The sequence below is a fragment of the Geotrypetes seraphini genome, chromosome 16, assembly GCF_902459505.1.
Source record: "Geotrypetes seraphini chromosome 16, aGeoSer1.1, whole genome shotgun sequence".
Lineage (NCBI taxonomy): Eukaryota > Metazoa > Chordata > Amphibia > Gymnophiona > Dermophiidae > Geotrypetes > Geotrypetes seraphini.
In genome coordinates this window covers 31067556-31084912 of record NC_047099.1, presented here as the reverse complement: position 1 = coordinate 31084912, position 17357 = coordinate 31067556, and the positions used below count along the sequence as shown (strand labels likewise).

General features: G+C 46.7%; 1 protein-coding gene across 3 annotated transcripts in view; it reads right to left on the bottom strand.

Moving 5' to 3' along the window:
- The window catches only part of LOC117350195 (probable cation-transporting ATPase 13A3), a 127331-nt gene that overhangs the window by 31233 nt on the left and 78741 nt on the right, over positions 1–17357 (bottom strand). For all 3 annotated transcript variants that reach the window (XM_033924291.1, XM_033924293.1, XM_033924294.1), the window contains exons 20-25: positions 16937–17061; positions 12398–12570; positions 10253–10387; positions 7386–7465; positions 6616–6658; positions 6396–6505 (exon numbers count right to left, since the gene is read on the bottom strand). In XM_033924291.1, coding sequence (XP_033780182.1) covers positions 6396–6505; positions 6616–6658; positions 7386–7465; positions 10253–10387; positions 12398–12570; positions 16937–17061 — 666 coding nt within the window. The remainder of the gene's footprint in view (positions 1–6395; positions 6506–6615; positions 6659–7385; positions 7466–10252; positions 10388–12397; positions 12571–16936; positions 17062–17357) is intronic.

Below are 17357 nucleotides of genomic sequence, written 5' to 3'. Positions count from 1 at the left end.
GCTGAGGCTTGCGCTTAGGCCGAAGGATAGATTGAAAAGACTTTTCATGATCCGAAAGTTTCTTGGTAACAGTCTCGATAGACTCGTCGAATAAATCAGCGCCCGCACAAGGCACATTGGCAAGTCTGTCTTGGAGGTTCGGATCCATGTCAATAGTCCGAAGCCATGCCAATCGACGCATGGCCACGGAACAGGCGGCAGCACGTGCTGAGAGCTCGAAGGCATCGTACGAGGACTGCATCAGCTGAAGACGTAGCTGGGAAAGGGAGGCTACCACTTTCTCGAACTCGAAACGAGCCTGAGCATCAATGTAAGGAGTAAACTTGCGGAGCACCGGCAAGAAGAACTCCAAATATGAAGAAAAAAAGAAATTATAATTGAGCACTCGAGACGCCATCATAGAATTCTGGTAGATTCTCCTACCGAACTTATCCATCGTTCTCCCTTCTCGTCCCGGTGATACAGAGGCATAGACCTGGGAGGGATGAGAACGCTTGAGAGAGGACTCGACCAGCAGGGATTGGTGAGAGAGTTGAGCGCCCTCAAACCCCTTATGATAAACAATGCGGCATCTTGCATCCAATTTGCTCGGGACCGCAGGAATGGAGTACGGCGTCTCGAAACATCGCATGAATGTTTGATCCAGTAATTTATGCAGAGGAAGTCGAAGAGACTCCGCAGGAGGATTAGGCAAGTGCATGGTGTCGAGATACTCCTTAGAATACCGAGACCCAGTGTCCAAAGTCATCCGCCATTTGCCGGAGGAAGGAAGAAAAAGACAACTGGTCCGCCAGTACCGGCCTCCGAGACGGACTGGAGGAAGTAGAAGCCTCAGGATCCAGGGAGACTTGGGAGCGACAAGGAGAATAAGAGGTAGATGGCTCCTCGTACTCCGACCCCTCCTGGGGAGATAAATCCGATGAGGAGTACCCCAGACGTGGCAGCTTCTTCTGTGGCGAAACCTCCGAGTGGCGCGAGGAGTGCCGAGAGGAGTGTCTGGATCGATGTCCCTCCCGGTGCCGGGAGGGAGAGCGAGAACGTCTATACTTCGCATGGTCCCCCGAAGCTTCCAGTGAATGTATGGGACTGGAAGCGGTAGAGCGAAGGGGCGGAATGGAGGCCGCCTTCCGTGTTGCAGCCCAGGCCTGGTATGGAGTGCGGAAGAACTCTTCCTGTGATTTACTATGCCCAGGACTTCGATCATCAGTCGGGGGAACGGCACCGTGATGGCGCGGAGGCGTAATGGGCTCTAAAGGAGGCATATCGCTAAAGGAAGCCCGCCTCGAGGGACCAGCTGCCCTTCGCCGCTCCTCCTCGTCAAGCAACGAGATCGATCGACGAGGAGGAGGGGGAGGGGGCGGTCCGCCCCCTGGGACCGGGACCGGGAGGTCACCCTGGATGGAGGCGATTAATCTGGGCCCCATAGTCTGCATGAGCTCGACAAACTGAGCTTCCAGCAGGGACCGCAGCGAAGCCGATATGGAGGGATCCGCACCGAAAGGGGGTCCTCCAGCACGGTCTTCGCGCTCCTTCGTGGTCGAGTGCTTCTGCTTGGCAGCTTTCGGCACTTTAATGACCACAGGTGGAATAGTGGAAGGCGGTACCTGAGCCGAGGAGACGGGGACAGGCACCGACGTCGAACTCGTGGCCGAAGTCGGGGTAAACGAAGCCGGCTTCAAAAGGCCCGGAGTCGCAGGAGCAGTCGCTGGTTTCGCATGGACAGGCGAAGCGGCCGATGAAGTCGAAGCCAAAGGTTCTTTAGCAGCTTCCATCTTGAACATCGACTCCCACAACAGGCAGCGCCGCTTAAACGCTCGCGCTGTTAGAGTGGAACAAGGCTGGCACGATTTTGGGAAATGTTCTGGACCAAGACACTGCAGGCAGCGTCAATGCGGGTCCGTCAGTGAAATCGCGCGCTGGCACTTGCTACACTTTTTAAAACCGGTGATTGGCCGGGACATAGGCCGAAAAAGCTCCGCCGCTAGATCGAAGGAGCAGGGCCTGAGCCACGTGGCCGACCCGGCCGACTCGCCGGAAGAAAAAATTTTTTTTTTTTTTTTTTATAAAAGAAAGAAAACACACGAAAAGAGGAAAAGAAATACAAAATCGCGGAATTAGAAGGCAATAAAACGGGAATTCAGTCAGCGCAGAATTGAAGTAAAACTTCTCAGCTCCGCGGAAAGAAAAGAACTGAGGAGACACGCCCGGTCCATCATGCGGGAAGGCACTGGCGCATGCGCGGTGCGGGCATCTCGAAACTTCTAAGTTTCTTCAAGCAAGACATGCTTGTGAGACGTCCGTATCGGGGCTCTGTCGGATGACATCACCCACTAGTGAGAATACCTGCCTGCTTGTCCTGGGATAATATATATTCTTTGGATGTAGGTGAGAGAGGCTCTGTGAAATCACATGATACAGAAAGAGCTTGCAAACTGGCTCTAAGGCCCACAGTTGCTGTCAGGCCCCAGTTTCTGAACTTTATGGATAAGCAGTACCTCTGCAGACTCTGCCAGAAGCTCAACCCTTCTTCTGTTCCTCCACAGACAGAAGCACCAGGTTTTTTTCCTGCTACAGGTAGCTTTCAAGCTGTGATGATAATCATTACAGGTCTTAGCCAGTGTGTAATCTCAGCCTCTCTCTCACCCACACCTCTAAATATAAAGCTTTCTCACACACTGTGCAGCCCAGGCAGCAAACTATGACCCAGTTTTATGACATAGCCCGTGTTACGTCTGTGCTAGGTATAATAGACTGCTTACACAAGAGAATGAGGGGACCGACTGTAACAAGAGGTCCTTTAATTTCCTCAACATATCTGCCAGATCACAGATGTCTTCCCAAGATTCTCAGGTTCTTGCTCTGGGATCCATGGTAGGTTTGAGAGTGGCAGATCACAGATGGCTTCCCAAGATTCTCAGGTTCTTGCTCTGGGATCTATGGTAGGTTTGAGAGTGGCCAGATCACAGATGTCTTCCCAAGATTCTCAGGTTCTTGCTCTGGGATCTATGGTAGGTTTGAGAGTGGCCAGATCACAAATGTCTTCGCAAGATTCTCGGGTTCTTGCTCTGGGATCTATGGTAGGTTTGAGAGTGGCCAGATCACAGATGTCTTCCCAAGATTCCCAGGTTCTTGCATCCAAACTTGCTCTGGGATCAATGGTAGGTTTGAGAATGGTCAGATCACAGATGTCTTCCCAAGATTCTCAGGTTCTTGCTCTGGGATCAATGGTAGGTTTGAGAGTGGCCAGATCACAGATGCCTTCCCAGGATTCTCAGGTTTTTGCATCCAAACTTGCTCTGGGATCCATGGTAGGTTTGAGAATGGCCAGATCACAGGTGTCTTCCCAAGATTCTCAGGTTCTTGCTCTGGGATCCATGGTAGGTTTGAGAGTGACCAGATCACAGATGTCTTCCCGAGATTCCCAGGTTCTTGCATCCAAACTTGCTCTGAGATCAATGGTAGGTTTCAGAATGGTCAGATCACAGATGTCTTCCCAAGATTCTCAAGTTCTTGCTCTGGGATCCATGGTAGGTTTGAGTGGCCAGATCACAGATGTCTTCCCAAGATTCTCAGGTTCTTGCTCTGGGATCCATGGTAGATTTGAGAGTGGCAAGATCACAGATGTCTTCCCGAGATTCCCAGGTTCTTGCATCCAAACTTGCTCTGGGATCCATGGTAGGTTTGAGAATGGCCAGATCACAGATGTCTTCTCAAGATTCTCAGGTTCTTGCTCTGGGATCTATGGTAGGTTTGAGAGTGGCCAGATCACAGATGCCTTCCCAGGATTCTCAGGTTCTTGCATCCGATCTTGTTCTGGGATCCATGGTAGGTTTGAGAGTGGCCAAATCACTGGGGGATGGCTGCTAGGTAAGCCCTGAATTACCCGATATACACACCATGGCACATACATGCTAGAACTTCCTGGCCTTCTACCACATTTCCTCATTTACCAGTGCAGTGACTCTGTCCACAGCTTCCAGTATGGTTCTTAAATGCAAGATTTTTCTCTTCTGTTTCTACTGCCACACAGGTGGCAATGAAGATCGCTCTGAGGGAAGGGATGTTACCAGTGGTGTGCCTCAAGGTTCTGGTTCTTGGGCTGCTCTTTTTAACATTTTTATAAGTGATATTGCTGAAGGGCTGTCAGGTAATATTTGCCTCTTTGTGGATGATACTAAAATCTGCAATAAAGTAGACACCCCTGATTGTGTGAATAACATGAAGACACACCCAGGGAAGTTTGAAGAATGGTCTGAAATTTGGCAGCTAAAATTTAATGCTAAGAAATGCAAGATCATGCATTTGGGCTGCAAAAACCTTAGGGAATAGTACAGTTTAGGGGGTGAAGAACTTATGTGCATGATAGAAGAGCGGGACTTGGGTGTTACCCATCTTGCACCGTATCACCTATAAAATCTTTTTTTTTTTAAAATTCTTTATTCATTTTTACATATTACAACAAGTGTATAAGAAAAATCATTCGAACTTATAAATATACACTTGATTAACTTTCATATATCATTAAAATATTCTACAATATTTTGAATATTATGAACTATTCCTAGTATCTAAACAATTGATATCAAGTTAGAAAATCCTCCCAACCCCAATCTTAATGCTGGTTTTCAAAATGAAACTCTCACGTCTTCCATCTTTTCTTGACAAACTTATTATCCCTCTCAGTTCTCCTCGGACCCTAAGATCAGCAGATCAAAACTTACTGGCCGTTCCCTCCATCAAAGAATTCTACTACACTAGGAAAATTAACTTCTCTGTAGCTGCTTCAACCTTATGGAACGCCATGCCACCTCAACTTCGTCATGAAAATCTTCTCGGTAAATTCAAGACCAAACTAAAAACATTTCTTTTTCAAGATGCATATCATAATCTCTAAATACTTCCTTTCCCAAAACCAGTAAAATCATCTCAACTGCTTTTACGAAGCGACCCTATCCCTGATGTTATATCCTCCCCTCCTCTTCCCTTCTTTTAATTTTTATTTTAATAATGTATTTATTGACCTTTCCATCACCTTAATACCCTCAAATTCATGTAAGTCTTTGTCTATTGTCTTTTAATGTTCACTCCTCCCCATATATATATATATATATATATAATTATTATTTTACTTTTTATCTCTTTTCTTTTTTTTTAGTATTGTAAACCGGCCAGGTACACGTTGATGGTAGGTATATTAAACACAATAAACCTTGAAACCTTGATCTTAAGGTGGCTAAACGGGTAACGGCGAAAGCTAGAAAGATGCTGGGGCACATAGGGAGAGGTATAGCCAGTAAGAAAAAGGAAGTATTGATGCCTCATTTAGAATATTGTGTACAATTCTGGAGACTGCAACTTCAAAAAGATATAAAAAGGATGGAATCGGTTCAGAGGAAGGCTACTAAAATGGTGTGTGGTCTTCATCATAAGGCGCATGGGGGCAGACTTAAAGATCTCGATCTGTATATTTTGGAGGAAAGGCGGGAGAGGGGAGATATGATAAAGATGTTTACATACCTACATAATGTAAATGCACATGAGTCGAGTCTCTTTCATTTGAAAGGAAACTGCAACGAGAGGGCATAGGAGTAATCTGAGGAAATACTTTATTAAGGAAAGGGTGGTAGATGCGTGGAACAGTCTCCCGGAAGAAGTGGTGGAGACAGAGACTGTGTCTGAATTCAAAAGGGCCTGGGATAGGCACGTGGGATCTCTTAGAGAGAGAAAGAGATAATGGTTGCTGTAGATGGGCAGCTCTATGACCTCACAATGCAGGTGCACAGAGCCTTAGCCTATAGGAAGAGGAGATGCAAATGTTAAGAACCTTAGCCAATAGGGAGAGCAGGAGATAATGGTTACTGTGGATGGGCAGACTAGATGGGCCATTTGGCCTTTATATGCCATCGTGTTTCTACGTTTCTATTAAGGAGATGGTTTGTGACCCCATAAGGAGCCCTTTCTGAGGGTGATGAAGTGGAACAGCCAGAGGTTAACCCTTTCAGGACCATAAGGATCGTAGGCCAATTTTTGTGGTTTTGACGACATTTTTATGGTAAAAAGGGCTTGCAGATGCCAAAAAATTGATTTTTTGTGTGAAATATCATTATTTTTTTTAAAAAAAAATCACACTTCTGGCTTATGGACAGTGTGGCAAGTGAATCTTCTCGTCAATCTGGCAACGACGCTAATGAATGAATGTCGGAACCAGTTTGTTTACATAAAGGCAGTATCATATGGAATCCGTACATATCAAATTTAGAACTGTAGACTATCCCAATCAAAATTTATAGGATTTTAAAGTTATGGGACAAATATGTCCCTTGGTCCTGAAAGGGCTAAAGAAGGTCACAGAAAACGCCATCCTTTCCCAATCAGGAAAGAGTTGATCCCCTTACCTGATGAGATTGGGTACACAAGAGATATTGGCGACCTTGGAGGTGAACGGAGAGGCAACGGAAGCCTCGAGTTCAGAGAGGGATATGCCAGCATGGGCTCTCTTCAGTGCCTGAGGAAAGAGAAATACAGACATGCATGAAAACAGGCAATAAAGCGGAGGGAGAGGGTAGAGGATGAAGAGGGAACACTGGAGAGCAACCAAACTGATGAGAAACTCACCCCACAATCATTGGCTCCATCTCCACACATCCCCACAAAGTAACTACAAGAAAGACAAAAGCCACTAACTTTTATTGATCACACTTGTTACACTGCTTTATCTGATAATCAGGTCCAAGTGGTTTACATAAGTCATAATAAGAAAAAAATACTTGATTTAGGTTGCTTTATTCTTCATTTATATTATGTTTATTTATATCATATGTTATATTATGTTACTATTAATTCTAAGAAATCTTGAATGATATATGTGTTACCTGTACAGATAATAATGCATTGTATGTAGGATATATTGTTCTTTTATTTGATTGCCACTGTTTTAGATTAAAAACCAATAAAGATTTATTTAAAAAAAAAAATAGAACATTTTAAAATCAATAGGGCAGCACTCAAATCATATCAAGATTAAATACAAAAAAAAAATCATAAGAGGGCCATAATAAAAAGGAGAGGAGAGAAAGGAGAAATCACCAGGCCGGCTGAGTATCATAAGCCAACTTGAAATAAGTCTGAAGATGACTTTTGAATTTGGTAAATGAATATATGATGAAAGTTTATTCCATAGCTTTGGGACCAAAAAGGAAAAAAAGGCAAAATTTCTAGTTGATTTAGCACCTCAAAGGCTGCAGGCACAAAGCAGCAGCGTTAGTGACAGCACGGTATGCTAAGGCCAAGATGAATCAGAGCCAGGTTTAGTATTCCCAGCACCCTTGCTTTATCTGAACCCTTATCCCGGAGAGCAAGGAAGGTGCTGGCTGTCAGATACTCACTCCACCTGCTGCAATGCCTCCACTAACTGAGTCTTCTGATCTGGAGCCATGCGGGCATAGACTGTGCCACAAAGGAGAAGCTGTTTGGAAGAAAAGGAGTTACATCGATTATTTCTCTTTATACCTCCTCCGCCTCCCCCCCCCCCCACCAACGGGAATCCTTTCTAAAGAGTTAGCTTTAGAGTACACTAACAGGAATGAACCTCACTCCTAAAAGCTAGGATATGTTAGGTCAAATCTCACTCATCAGCAGCAGTTTTGAGAAAAATAGATAGGGCTAGATACATTAAGGGCACGGGTCCGATCTGATCCGATCCGTGTCGCTGATTCACGAATTGACCCCATGCAAATGAGGGCGATCGGAATCACGTCCCCAACCGACTGAATCAGATCTACTGATAACAACCCCAGACTACAAGATGTTGAGAAAGGAAATAAAAACTATACTCTTCAAGAAATCCCTGAGAAAGACTTAATACCGCGAGTACCTTCGTTCTTCTCATCTTCTCCTTGACCCACTCTTGGAAATGACATGTGATCTTACTTTGGAACCCTCCATCTATAACTCTTTTTGTAATCCTCCTTGAACCGCAAGGTAATGGTGGAATAGAAACCTCTAGTGTAATGTAATTACTTGGAAAGTTGTATGTGAAAGAGGCTTGTTCTCCAAGTTTAATAAACAGATTTAAAAAGTCAATTCCATAATGACAAGGTGCCCACTTGTCTTTATAAGATACTAAAGCATAAGAGGTAGAAACCACGCCTATATTGCAGGCAAATACATTTACATCTGCTCTCAACGAGGTGTAATGTTCATGTCTACCGTAGATTGTTTGAATTAGTAAGTAGCCTGTATAATCTATTCTCATATTTGTGCACTGAATTAAACTCCATGCCTTGCTTGATTTAGGGGGCAAGGCTTACTGCTGAGGCTCCTCTAAAAAAAGGTGGGGAGGTGGAGGAAGTGGGGGGAGGGACCCCGCTCGAGATCCGCCGGGTTTGACACCCCCGAGGTCGGACGGACCCCCAAACAGGGCCCGCCCAAGCTCCGTCCGGCCAAAAACAGGGACTATAAACCCCCTAAACAAATTCCAACAGCCCTACCAAGGGAGATGGGTACAGATCACTCAACACCTGCTGGAGACTGAAAGAAGACTGAGGGAAATAGAGAAGGGAGGATAGTATATACTGTCCCACAGTTTTGTTTTCAGTCTCCACCTGCTGGTCATGATTGGATATACACCCATTCGTAAAGATTAACCTCTACTGATCTGGAGAGTGCTAAAGAAACTCCATTCCAGTACACACCGACCAGCATCAAGTCAAAGAGCTGGAATTTTCAAAAGGCCACAAATACATGGAAATTATTTTATTACATTATCTCCTTAAAGTTAAATACAAGCATAAATGGTTTAATCAAAATTAATCCCTCAAATCTCAGGGCATAGTTTTTTTGGCTACCTAAAATCTTTATGTGGAAATACAGTCGTTCCAATAGCATTTACAATTTTAAACTGGCATGATCTACCCGATCCTACATCGCCCTCAACAAATAAGCGCAAAAGTACGTAAAAATCAACTACAAATCCTCCTTTAATTATGACTTAAAAAGTTGCCTTTTGTAATAGAGAATGACACGGTGGCGGTTACCCGCGGCTAGCCGCGTTTAGCCGCGGGTAACCCGCCAAAACGGTAACCAAAAAAAAATGGTCACCGCAAGTTCAGGGACAAGGCCATTCACCGCCCCGTGAAGCGGTGAATGGTAGCACGGGGCGGTGAACAATCTTGAACGCGCGGTGACCGAGCGTTCGAACCGGCAGCCCACTCTCTCCCGCCGGCCGTCCATGTATCTCCCTCCCTCCTTTTCCCTTACCTTTTCTTCTTAAAATGGCAATTTCTATAAGGCTACGAGCTGTATTACAGGCGGAGTCTTGAAGTCGCGTTGCGTTGCCTGCTGGTAAAAGTCTCCTCTGACGCAGCTTCCTGTTTCCGGTTGCATCGGAGGAGACTTCTAGCAGGCAACCCGACGCGACTTCAAGGCTCCGGCTGTAATACAGCTCATAGCCTTATAGAAATCGCCATTTTAAGAAGAAAAGGTAAGGGAAAAGGAGGGAAATGCACGGCTGGCCGGCGGGAGGGAGCTGCTGGACCGCGTGAAGGGTGCTGGGGGTGGGGGGATGGAGAGGAGAAAACGCTAAAGATGGGGATGAGGCCGGGGCGGTGAAAGAGGAGTGTGTAGCGCAGTGGTTGCATCTACAGCCTCAGCACCCTGGGGTTGTGGGTTCAAACCCTGCGCTGCTCCTTGTGACCCTGGGCAAGTCACTTAATCCTCCATAGCCCCAGGTACGTTAGATAGATTGTGAGCCCACCGGGACAGAGAGGGAAATGCTTGAGTACCTGATTGTAAAAAACCGCTTAGATAACCTTGATAGGCGGTATATAAAATCCTAATAAACTTGAAACTTGAAAGAGACAGCGGGGCGGTGAAGGGGACGGCGGGGATGTGGCAGTGCAGAGGATGATGGTCCAGGGACGGGGCGGTGACGGGGACAGAATATTTCCCCGTGTCATTCTCTATTTTGTAATCCTTAGCAGCTATTTCAGTATCTTTTTGCCACATTTTCTTGGTCTCCGACTGCATCTTTTTGATACCCAAGAATCTTCTCTCCATGCATTGTACAGAATAGACACTTAGCTTGTAATTCTATAAGGAGCCATGCATATGGCAGGGCTTTTTTTTCCCCACTCATTTACGTATACAAATGCAGTCCTTTCTCTGTGAGGCTGCTCTCCTTACACCTTCCCATTGAACCGAGTTGGGAATGGGTGCCAGGCCTCCTGTCTCATAAGCTGTAGCACTTACTTACCTTTGGCAGGAGCTCAGGGAAGTGCTCAGAGATGACTGAAAAGGATTTACCACTCATAGCAAAGTGGTAAACGGTTTCTGGAACATTCCGTCGGACCGAGAGACCTTCATCCTTCTCCAACAGCACCCTCACTTCCTGCACACCAAGAAAGAGTATAAGAAATGGAAAGATTGCCCTCCAGGGGTACAGGTTAGAGTTGCAGGGGCAGAACACATCGGCCACCACGTTATTGCGACATTCAGAAATATGGGTGGAATTTAAAGTATTAGAGCTCACTCATACTTGGCTTCCTTGGTAGTTCTGTATTACATTACATTACATTACATTAGTGATTTCTATTCCGCCTGTGCCTTGCGGTTCTAGGCGGATTACAAATTATAAGAGATCTGGACATTACCGAGAGAATTGCAAAACAAAGGTTATCCAGAGAAATTACATAATAGATTATCTAGAGAAATTACATAATAGATTATCTAGAGAAATTACTTAACAGATTATCTAGAGAAATTACATAACAGATTATCTAGAGAAATTACATAACAGATTATCTAGAGAAATTACATAACAGATTATCTAGAGAAATTACATAACAGATTATCTAGAGAAATTACTTAATAGATTATCTAGAGAAATTACATAACAGATTATCTAGAGAAATTACATAACAGATTATCTAGAGAAATTACATAACAGATTATCTAGAGAAATTACATAACAGATTATCTAGAGAAATTACATAACAGATTATCTAGAGAAATTACTTAATAGATTATCTAGAGAAATTACTTAATAGATTATCTAGAGAAATTACTTAATAGATTATCTAGAGAAATTACATAACAGATTATCTAGAGAAATTACTTAATAGATTATCTAGAGAAATTACATAACAGATTATCTAGAGAAATTACTTAATAGATTATCTAGAGATATTGCATAACCATGATTCATGTACTTTACATGGTGTGGTAGAGGATTCAATTATAAGAATTACATTTAAGAGAATCAAGTGTATGGCCCATGAAGAGCACTTAGGGCTCCTTTTATGAAGGTTAGCTAGCATTTTTAGTGCGCGCTAGCCGAAAATCTACCGCCTGCTCAAAAGGAGGCGGTAGCGGCTAGCACGAGCTATTCCGCGCATTAAGGCCCTGGCGCACCTTCATAAAAGGAACTCTTAGTATTACTAGCCTAGAATCCATCAATTTATTTAATTTTCTATACCGCTCTTCCAGGGGAGCTCAGAAAGGTTTACATGAATTTATTCAGATACTCAAGCATTTTCCCTGTCTGTCCCGGTGGGCTCACAGTCTATCTAATGTACCTGAGTGAGGCAATGGGGAATAAGGCGATCCATCCAGGGTCACAAGGAGCAGCATGGGCTTGAACCCACAATCTCAGGGTACCGAGGATGCAGCTCTAACCGCTATGCCACACTCTCAGACACAGTATGATAAAAAATAGGATGGAGAAACCAAGAAAAAATTGCAGGCTATGTACAAGGTGCAGGCAATGTTTATTGTACCAAAATAGAATGCAGTAATATACAATCTTATTACCAACCAAGGGACCCGACATGGTCCGTGTTTCGGACAGCACACCTTCCTCAGGGGTCCATGGTCAATAAGGTGTAAAATTAACCACAAAGTAAATAAGGGTAACAAACGAACGCCTGTATGATACAAATAGTGAAATAACCACCGTATGTCACAGCGTCTCGCAAGTAGTAAAAAAGGACGGTTAACATTGTCCGACAGTTAAAGTATGGTAAACGCCAAAACAACGAAAAACTGCAGACAGGGAACACTCTGCACTAGAGCTTGCCCTGAGTCAACAGGGCGAGTGCTTTCTTTTGGCTTGCACCTCCGCTTCTGGAATAGTCTGCCAATTTTATCTGTGCAGAATCCTCAATAAAGAAATTGAAATTTTTATTAGAAACTTTTTGGAAGGGCCATATTGGATGAACCTGGGATGCTTGGGTCATTGGTACGATTATGTGTGTTTGGAAATGGACGGGATTCTTTATTAAATTTTATATTTGCACACTGCCGTGACCGGTTTTAGCTAAGTAGTACAGCAGGTTCTTTTAATAAACATAAATGTGACACAGAAAGAGTTACCCCTACTCCTTCCTCGACCAACTCTTACCTCCTTGTGTGTGGGAATGACATGGGAGTTGGGCAGCTCATCAGCATATTGCCAGTGGATAGTGGCAGGTTGCCCATTCTTGGGAGGGAGTGCCTCTGTAATAATGACTTTACCCTGGGGGGGAATCATACCACATTCCCGGGCTACAGCCACAGCAGTCAGCATGTTATCGCCTGAGAAAGAGAGAAGAAAAAGGCATCCTTTGAAAACAGCTTGTAAGTGTGGAGATTTAAGTTTGGGATCTAGGAACCTTAAAAATTGGCAGGATTTAAGGCAAGGAAAAATCTCCATTGTAAATAGTGATGGTATTTCAGAAAGTCGCTATTTACATATGGAGATCTAAACCACATAGCGATATCAAGGGGGTATTGGCTTGGACAGGACAAAACCTACACTGTTTTGCTCATTTTGTGATGGGAATACTTATTTATGTGTGTGTGTGTTTGGGGGAATCCCTCTCAAGTTTGGCACCAGCTCAAAGGCGCACAATCCCTCATTTCAACTAGGATTTTACCTGAGAGATTAAAGGACTAATTATCCTTTACCAAGTTTTATTTAAAATTTGATACACCAAAAATAGTTCTTTTCTTTTCTTTCTTAGCTGTATTTAGCACACTCAAGTCCCCTGTCTTCTTCGGGACCAAAAAGTAACGGGAGTAAAACCCCCGTCCCCTTTGGTTCGGGAGCACCGGCTCCACCGCCCGAAGGCTCAACAAGGACCTGGCTTCCGACAGGAGAAGAGGAAGTTGGTCTCGACAGCCCAGAGAAGCCCCCGGTGGATGTTCTGGCGGCGTGGCTAAGAAGTTCAGCGAGTAACCCTCGGAGATGATCCGGAGCACCCAAGCGTCCGACGTGATCTCGGCCCAGGCTGGAAAAAAGGCCGGGGAAGGGGGTCCTTCGACAGAGCGGAGGGGGCCCGCCCCCATCCGCGCATCACGTCAAAAAGACGGAGCCGGTTTAGACGCCCCTTGCGCCTGAGGCTTTGGTTGGGACGCTCTGCCCTGCTGAGGGGGACGCCGGGGCGGAGGCCTCGAGAAATCCGGCGTCGATTTCTGCGGGTACCGCCGCGGAGGAGGTCTAAACGGCTTCTGCGGCGGGGCCCGGGGTTTAGGACGGACCAATGAGGCGATAGAGCGCTCATGTTCAGACAAGCGTTTGTCGCCGCCTCCAAGGACTCATCGAACAACTCTGAGCCAAAACATGGAAGATTGGCCAGACATTCTTGCAAGTTCGGGTCCATATCCAGGGTATGGAGCCATGCGAGGCGGCGCATCGCCACTGCAAAGGCGGATACACGAGAGGCCAACTCAAACGCGTCGTAAACTGCATGAAAAAGGTAGAGACGCAGCTGAGACAAATTGGCCATAAAGGTACCAAAGTCCCCCTTATGGGAATCTGGCATGACCCCATAATACCAGGGCAACGCCTTCACCATCTGCCTTAAATAGGATGAGAAGGTGAATGCGTAATTAAGAACCCTGGCAGCCATCATTGAATTGGAATAGAGGCGACGACCAAACTTGTCCAGGGTCCGTCCCTCCCGCCCGGGGGGGACCGCAGCAGAGACCCTAGAAGGCTGGGACTTCTTCAACGCCGACTCCACCAGTAACGACTGGTGGGACAGCTGTGCTTTATCGAAGCCCTTGCAAGGGACTGTGCGGTACTTAGACTCCATCTTCGATGGAACCGCTGTAAGAGGGGAGTCCAAGTTCCTCAGGAAGGTCTGGTGGAGAACCTTATTGAGAGGGAGCCGAGGAGTCTCTCTGGGGGGAGAGGGCAAATCCTGCTCCTCCAAAAATTCCTTCGTGTATTGAGAACCTGACCCCAGATCAAGGTCCAAAGCCCTCCCCATATCAAGCACAAATCTAGAAAAGGAGGAGGGCTTCGAAGGCGGAGAGGGAGATCGAGAAGCCTGCGTCACCAAGAAGGAAGGAGAAGCCTCACGGGAGTAACGAGGTTCCTTACCCGTGCCAGACCCCGAACCCCAAGAAGCCGCACCGAGCGACCTCGACGGGGTCGGGGACTGCCCATGCCCCGAGGAACCCCTGCGGGAAGTCCCCAGGGTATGGGGCACCGAGGCACGCCCCTTCCGTCTCGGCGAAGAGTCCCTCGAACACTCAACCTCAGAGGAACGGAAAAGCCTCGGATTATCGAGGCGGAGCTCGGAGACCCACAGGGTCTCCGCCCCGGTCGGTGAGGAGCGACCGCGTCGTCGAGGAGAGGCCCGTTGACGTTTGGGCTTCCTCGACCGACGCTTCGCCCGAGGCCGACCCGAGGGCGAGGAGCCCCGGGAGGACCTCGACGAGGACGAAGAGGAAGAGATCCTTCGAACCCTCCGCACCTTGTCCCGAGGCCGCACGCTCCGCTCAGGCTGGTCAACCGAGGTCGAGGGCAAGGTCGGGGCCGAGGCCGAAGCCCCCCCGGGGGCCGAAGTCGAGGGCACCGAGACCGAAGCTGCCGAAGCCGGGGCAGACGGGGCTGAAGTTGGCTGGAGGTGCGCAAGGGCACCGGACAGCTCCGAGGCAATGAGCGCATGGAGTAAGTCCTGAAAGACGGGAACCCCCATCATAGCTGGCAGATCCTGGGCCGGCGGGTGCTCCCTCGAGGGTGACCTCGGTCTCGAGTATTCCCGCGGGGCACCCGACTTTGACGCTCGGGGCGGGGCCGAGGACGACCCACCCGCCCCCGTCAAGGAGCCCGAGGATGGCTTCTTCGAGGCTGGAACAGAAGAAGGAAGTGAGGACTTACCCTTCGACGACTTCGGGGTCGAGGACACAGGCTTCGACGAAGCGGGCTCTCGGGGCGAGGTCGAGGGAGTCGAGGCCGAGGTCAAGGCCGGGGCCGAAGCCGAGGCCGACGTCGAGGCCTTCCCCGCCGCGGGGTCCACAGCAAAGAGCTCCGCCATACGAGCGCGACGGCGGCGGAGAGCCCTCTGCTGAAAAGTAGAGCACAGAGTGCAGGAGTCGGTCGGGTGCTCAGGACCCAGACAAAGTAAGCACCACCGGTGGGGATCGGTGATCGAAAGGAGCCGATCGCACCGGGTGCACTTTTTAAAGCCCGTCAAGGGACGGGACATGGACACAAAAAACGGCCGGGAACGAACGAGGTCCCGCGGCCGCAGCTACCGGGAGCCGAACGGAAAATCTTTTTTTTTTTTTTTTTCGACGAAAACTGATACACAAACAAATAAAAAAACAAATTAAGCACAGCGACCGAGAAAGAAACACTCAGCCGCGGTGTCAGAAGGCAAAATCGAAGAGAGCACAATTTCCACAGGGCTTCTGGCTCCGCGGAAAAAACTGAACTGAGGACCACGAGGTGGGGATGCGCCCTCTAGTGGGCAAGAAGGCATGCACATGCGTGGTGCAGCATAGCAAACTTGAAACTTCAATCAAGTTTGCTTGAAAAGCTGTCCGCGCTGGGGCTCCGTAGATGACGTCACCCACATGTGAGAATATCATGCCTGCTTGTCCTGGGATAATATGTTATATAACATGTGTATATTCTATTTTAGTTGAAATTGTGATGAAGGGTGGGTGGATGGGTGGGGGTTATTACACTATTAGATTTTATGTGTTAGATATTATAGTGCTATATTGGAATTACTTGTATGATGTATTTTTGTGCACTTGTTGTTTTGATTTGAAAATGAATAAAGATTTAAAAAAAATAAATAAATAAATTTGATACACCGCTTAAAAAATTGTCAAGGTCATAACTATTAAAATCAAGGGGAAGACATTGTACATTGGAGACTTGGATGACATATGGGAGACAAAAGAATTAGGGCAGAAATACAATCTGTAATAGGAGAGAGAGACATAAAAGGTCAACACAGGAGGAAGGGGATATGTTCTTCCTTCTTCTTGAGGTCTAGTGTTTACTTATCTGCTATCATGTTTCAATAATTATTTGTTGTATATTTATGCCTCTAAACTGAAAAACAATAAATACATTTCAGTCCTGTAAGACCTTAGTAAAATACTGCCAGAATTGATCACGCCCAAAGCTTGATGTCGCTCTTAACTTAGGCACCTATGTTTAGGTCTTATTTAGAGAGAATGTGTGTGTATGGAGTGGAATTATGCAGACCTTCCTTCCAGCTATTCACTTAAGTCAGGAGCAGTGGCATAGGGGGGTAGGGGTGGGTGGATTACCCCGGGCACCATCTTGGTAGGGGTTCCAGCACCTCTCTGCCCCCCCCACGCCATGCTCACGGCCTCCCTCCCCACCTCTCCATACCCCTTTAAAATCTTTGCTAGCACAAGCAACTACTCTAACATGCCCGACTCCCTCTGAAATCACTTCTGGGTCATAGGGCCAGGAAGTGAGGTCAGAGGGAAAGCCAACTCCAGCGCAAGCAGCAGGCTGGAGAAGCTGCTCGCACTGGCGAAAATTTAAAGAGGTACAGAAGTGGGAAAGGAGGACGCGAGTATGGCGTGGAAGGAGCGTGGGGGGAGGGGTGGAGAGGAGGGCGCCACCACCCTCGCTACGCCACTTATCATATGGAATATTATATAGCAGAACAAAAAAAATCACCTGTAACCATCAGTGTGCGAATACAGGCTCGATGCAGCTCTCTTAGAATTGGGACAGTCTCATTCTTCAGTTTGTTCTGCATCATAACCAGCCCCAGGAACTCCATGTTGCACTCAATAACATCCCTACAGAAAGCAGAGATTATCAGCAACACAAAAAAATATCTATCTATAACAAGCAAAGAGACTAATCAGGGAGCACAAGAGAAAGAATCAGGACAAGACAGAGGCATCGATTGTAGTGTCTGTGTACTTCTATGACCAAGTGCATCTCAGCACCCAAGAGGATCAGACTGTTTGACAGCTATGACATCTCAAAAGGGGAAATTACCACTCGTACAAGAATGGGCAAAGAGCAACAAGAACAGCGGCAGCATCTCTCCTAACACTAACAATGCAAGAGCATGTGGGGACCCATCAAA